General features: G+C 42.2%; 1 protein-coding gene across 1 annotated transcript in view; it reads left to right on the top strand.

The window, feature by feature from the left end:
* Positions 1–3,900, top strand: part of LOC109963238 (uncharacterized) — a 35,284-nt gene extending 31,384 nt beyond the window's left edge. Inside the window, exons 11-13 of the mRNA XM_020605596.1 lie at positions 695–853; positions 1,179–1,234; positions 2,688–3,900. Coding sequence (XP_020461252.1) covers positions 695–853; positions 1,179–1,234; positions 2,688–2,880 — 408 coding nt within the window. The 3' untranslated portion in view covers positions 2,881–3,900. The remainder of the gene's footprint in view (positions 1–694; positions 854–1,178; positions 1,235–2,687) is intronic.
* Positions 3,901–4,780: the final 880 nt, after the last annotated feature.

Raw genomic sequence — 4,780 nt, forward strand, 5'->3', positions numbered from 1 at the left:
TGTGTGTTGACATATCAACTGTTTTTACATGCTTGAAAGAATAAATATTAAAGAAAATAATAGCATCGGCACTTTCTAATGAAGGTTCATTACTGATAAAACTATCGAACAAGCACAAAACTAAAGCCCATTCCAGATGGGAGTTTTGTGCCAGTTTTCCACTTCACTGTTCTGTAGAAAAGGTACAGTACCGGCCTCTGTGCAACTCTGGGAAGGATTTTGTGTGAATATAGTCACAACATACACTTCAGTGTGTTCTTCTGTGAACGGTGTGTGTAGCCGTCTGCAAAAACAAATAACCTAAGTAAAGAAAATGTCTAACAGTCTGAGTCGAGTGCCTTAGCATATTAAACGGTTTTGAGGGGCCGATCTAATATGTAAGATCAGAGGTTGGGTTACCTTTACCTCCAAGTCTAGAAGAAGAGCCGGTTAGAAGCGAGTGATCAGTAGATGTGAGGGCTCTGGGAGGACAGTAGGGCTTTAAATGGTCAAAGATGTGACTAAACCATTAAATGCTCTAACCCCGCTGTCTCTGCTGCAGCTGCAGAAGCTCAAGTATAAACACGGTGAAAAGAACATTGACTTTACGTTATCATTCAGTGAATATCAGTGAAACATTCAGATATTTTGCAGGCCTGCTCAACACTCACTCATGAGATGTAATAATCTTCCATACATTTGTTTCATGTTGCAGGATGAAAACCGCATGGACAAACCTGACTGGTGGCATTCCCGACTCAGTCACAGCCAGCGTTGCCATGACAACACACACCCTTTTCCTGCCCCTTCACCATCACATGACCTGAAAGCGTCATGTGACTTGATGAGCCACCAGTATCAGTCAGATCTACAGGTGAGGTGAAAACGTCCGTTGTGGTTTTGATGGAGAAAGAAAATCAATTACCAACCATTAAACAAGCTCGTTGACCTGACACGTATCAGGCAGCGCGGAGGCTGCCAGAGGATGTTGTGGGCTCTGTAATTAATGTATTGATTTATTAATGGAAAATGATTCACACAGCTCTGGAAATAATACTGGTAGAGTCATTAATGCCCTCAGAGGAGAACTGAGCTCTGTATGTGTAGGCAGATATTTCTGAACTATTCTTAAAAAGTTTTCATGTGAAACTAAGAAATGTCTGAAACTGCTGAGGATTAACAGAAGCTCTGTTCTTCAGGATGAAGAAGAGCCATCCATTTGTGAAGAATCTGAGCTTCCTCTTTCTGAACAAAGGTGAGAAAACACAAGCATGCCATAAAAGACAGATAATATTTCCAAAACCACAGAGAAAAGCAGTGTCCTTTATGCTCCTGCAGAGAATCATGTAGAGCAAAGACCGACACACAGGTACATGTGTGACTTAACATTTGAGTGTGCAGTGTTTGTGCTTTGAGACGTTTTCTTTCACTACAAAAATTTAAAAATTAACCCCTAATGTCTGTTTAGTGGAGCCGAGTCTCCTATTGGTTAATGATTCCCAGCTAAGTTTCATCAGTTAGTAGAAAATAATTAAAAACTCTTCATTGTGCCAGGACTTTAGTTTCAAAACTAAAGTCACCAAGAAGAACAAAACATGTGTCAGGATGTCAGAAACAGGAGTGGACAGCCTTCAGATGCCAAAATAGAAGTCTGCAAAATATTTTATTTTAGATTTTTCATATTTAACAATCTAGAGCTTCAGTTTTATTTTCTACAGATTTAAATTTATAGAAACTCAACTAAACTTGTCTCTGTATTCTCTGCAACCAAACCACATGCATCATTTTAGAAAACAGGATTATTTTGAAATCAGATGCTTAAGTAATGTCCTTTAATTTCACAAGGTCCAAATGGTGCTTCTTATTTTTCTCCACACGTACACGAGTAAACCTCAGGCGGTGAAATACACAGTCCTTTTAAGTTATTTTTTTTATTTGTTGGCCTAAAAGTGGTCATGTTTAAATAAAGCACTGGAACCGTATTCTACCACGATTTTAACTGGAATTTGTAAATTCACCAGATAAGAATTGAAGAAATGGCACAGATGTAAACATGAGGTTCAGGGTCCAGTCCAGCTGGAGAGCCCCACGTGTCAGACCACCACAGTTTTATCCATTTGTTCCAATGCAGAATGGTGCTCTACTCTGGTTTATTCTTTGTATGGTTTTTTTTTTGCACAGTTTGCATCTCCATTTCTTCCACAAGCTTAAAAATCCTTCCGTTCCTCCTTTTAAGTTTTAATTACAGGCTCCACAAACCCTGTCCTCTGTTGTCTTTCTTTTGCAGAAGACTGGTGGTTACTGTTGTGTTTGTTGTATTCGTCCTTGTTGTGTTATATCACATCTTGCTGTAGAATCAGGCTCAACAGTACTGCCAACACCTGAAAGTGAACTTGGATTTCAGCAGAGGTCAGAGTTAGTTCCAGGAACTCGTCCTTAAAACAGACTGAGACCAGTGGAAACAAAAGTCTCGGTAAATTCTTGTTGTATTAAACTTCCGTGTATTCTTGCAGTGGAAGGAGCTGTAGCTGCCACAGTCGGTTCTGTTGATTCAGGGGGCCCCCCCGTCTGCTCGCTCCATGTTGACTTTCTAGCTCTAGTAACAGATGAGACAGCTGGTCATGCCAGAGTCAGGTGTTCAGTGTCCAGTTCCTGAACAGCAGGCAAACCAGACACTAACACCGCCTCCCCCTTCTCCTGCTCCACAGTGCGTCTTCCAGCAGCAGGGCCTCCCCCTCCCTGCTCTCCTCAGCCCTCCTCTACCTCCTCCTGGCTGCGGCTCTGGCTCTGCTGGCGTTTCTGGTGTGGGTTGCCCTGGAGCCGCCTTGTCACCGCAGCGGCAGGATGCATCGGAGCTTCCACCTGGCACTGAGATACATCAACGGACCGCCGCCTACCTGAAGACTCTCATGGACAGAGTCTGGACAAACCACCCTCCTTCGACTCTGTCGGACAGAGGTGTGCAACTCATCATGTAACGTTTCAGTTCAGCTCAACTGTTAAAGATCTGATGAAAATATGTAGGAGTGGCAGGATGAAAAAGACTGAGGCCGCTATATTGTTTTAGGGGAGCAACTGTCACCAACTCCTGACAGTAAAAAAGTGAGCACCAATAGTAAGTCAGTCCTGTAACACTTGAAAGCCACTGAAAAAAGCCTGTCTCCTTTTTTTTTTTTTTTAAGAGGACAATATTTTGCCAGTAAAGTGAAACTGTTTCACTTATTCTGTTGTTGATTGAGATGAACAAGTTGTAAAGCTTCAGAAACTGTGGAATCACGATGCAGCGGGAAGTGGACTGCTCATTCACACAGACCTTTCCAGTCAGAGGTTTTTACAGCAACTGTGCTTTCTTGCTTGTTTGGCTCCTGACTGGACACGGGTGGTTTAATCTCTGCTGAACACAAGTCTTTAAATCCTAATTCTACCAAAGCAAAGCACAAAACCACATCTGTTATTTGTCATGTTATATCTGATAGCTCCAAGTAAGCTTCAGTTCATGATGTTGTTCACTCAGTATCTCGCCCCTGTCACTTCATCTTACAGACTGAGTTTAGCTCTCTCCTGTAATGTCATTTGTTAAATGAACAGTGTATAAACAGTTTTAAATGTGCCCTTGTCCCCCGGGAGGAACCATTAATCCAACACCAAAACATATCAGATGTCACTCTGACCAAAGTATACTCACTGATTTTAAACACTGCCCTAAAATATGTAACTACAGCAGAATGTATAATAACTAATGGGAAGTTGTAATATGTAATAATACTTCATATCTTCATCCAGCACTGAGATGGCAGTCGTATAGTAACAGCCTCATTTACCAGCGAGATACCGTGTAGGAGTTGTGAGTGGCTGATGATGTCAAGGCTGCAAAGTCGAGTGGCTTAAGTGCTCAAGCTTGGCAAAAAAAAAAAAAAAAAAGAAGCCCTTTCACTGTCAAACATAAAACCGTGTTCCCACAGCTGTGACTAAGTTAATACTGTTGGCCAGTTAGCACTAAAGCGTGCACTGAAGGTTGAATGTCTGAGGAGTAAAACTAGAAGTATTCACAGTATTTGCTTATGTGTTGTCTCTCTCCTGACGTTCAGGGCTGAAACGGCACGAGCTTCAAGGAGATGAAGTCACATCCAGAAAGCTCTGACAACTCGTATTACTGTGTCTCATGGTTCCGACATCAGATTTATTGTCTTGCATAGGTCGCCTCTTTAAACTGCCATCTGTGCTGATGTAGCTAAAACTAATTTAAAGGATGCAGCATTCATGTTGTAAAGTATTTAGTACTGAACGAGCCTTGTTGCACCGTGATAGCACTTGTTTTGTAACGTCATGTATCGCCACAGTGCAGTCGCAGTGAAACATATGGAAGTTAACATTTATGTCATGTATTGTTTTTATGCTTCAGCCCAAACTACCAGTCACGTGTGCTCTGTCCATTACTGCTGACCTGTTTCTGAAGCACATCAGTGTTTTGAGATTGAAGGTGGCCTTCCTTCTCGGCTCACAGCCGTTCCACGTCTATGAAAACCTTCATGCAGAGACATGAAGCTTTCTGCACAGTCTGTGATCAGACTTGTGTTCTGGGCGTGTGGTGATCCATCTGAAAAGGCTGCACTGCTTTTCCAAAGAACAATAACTCAGCCTTGACCAAAATAAAAGCATGCGTGTCATGGGTTGTCTGTTTGCAGCTTGTTTCAAGTCTCTGCAAGTTGAGTTCCAGACACAAACATGGAAGCATCTCTAGTTTTACCTCGCAAGTGTTTGCATGCTGCAGGTGAGACGTGCGCATGAAACCAAAGAGGAG

Source organism: Monopterus albus, unplaced genomic scaffold (assembly GCF_001952655.1).
Source record: "Monopterus albus unplaced genomic scaffold, M_albus_1.0 scaffold71.1, whole genome shotgun sequence".
Classification (NCBI taxonomy): Eukaryota; Metazoa; Chordata; class Actinopteri; order Synbranchiformes; family Synbranchidae; genus Monopterus; species Monopterus albus.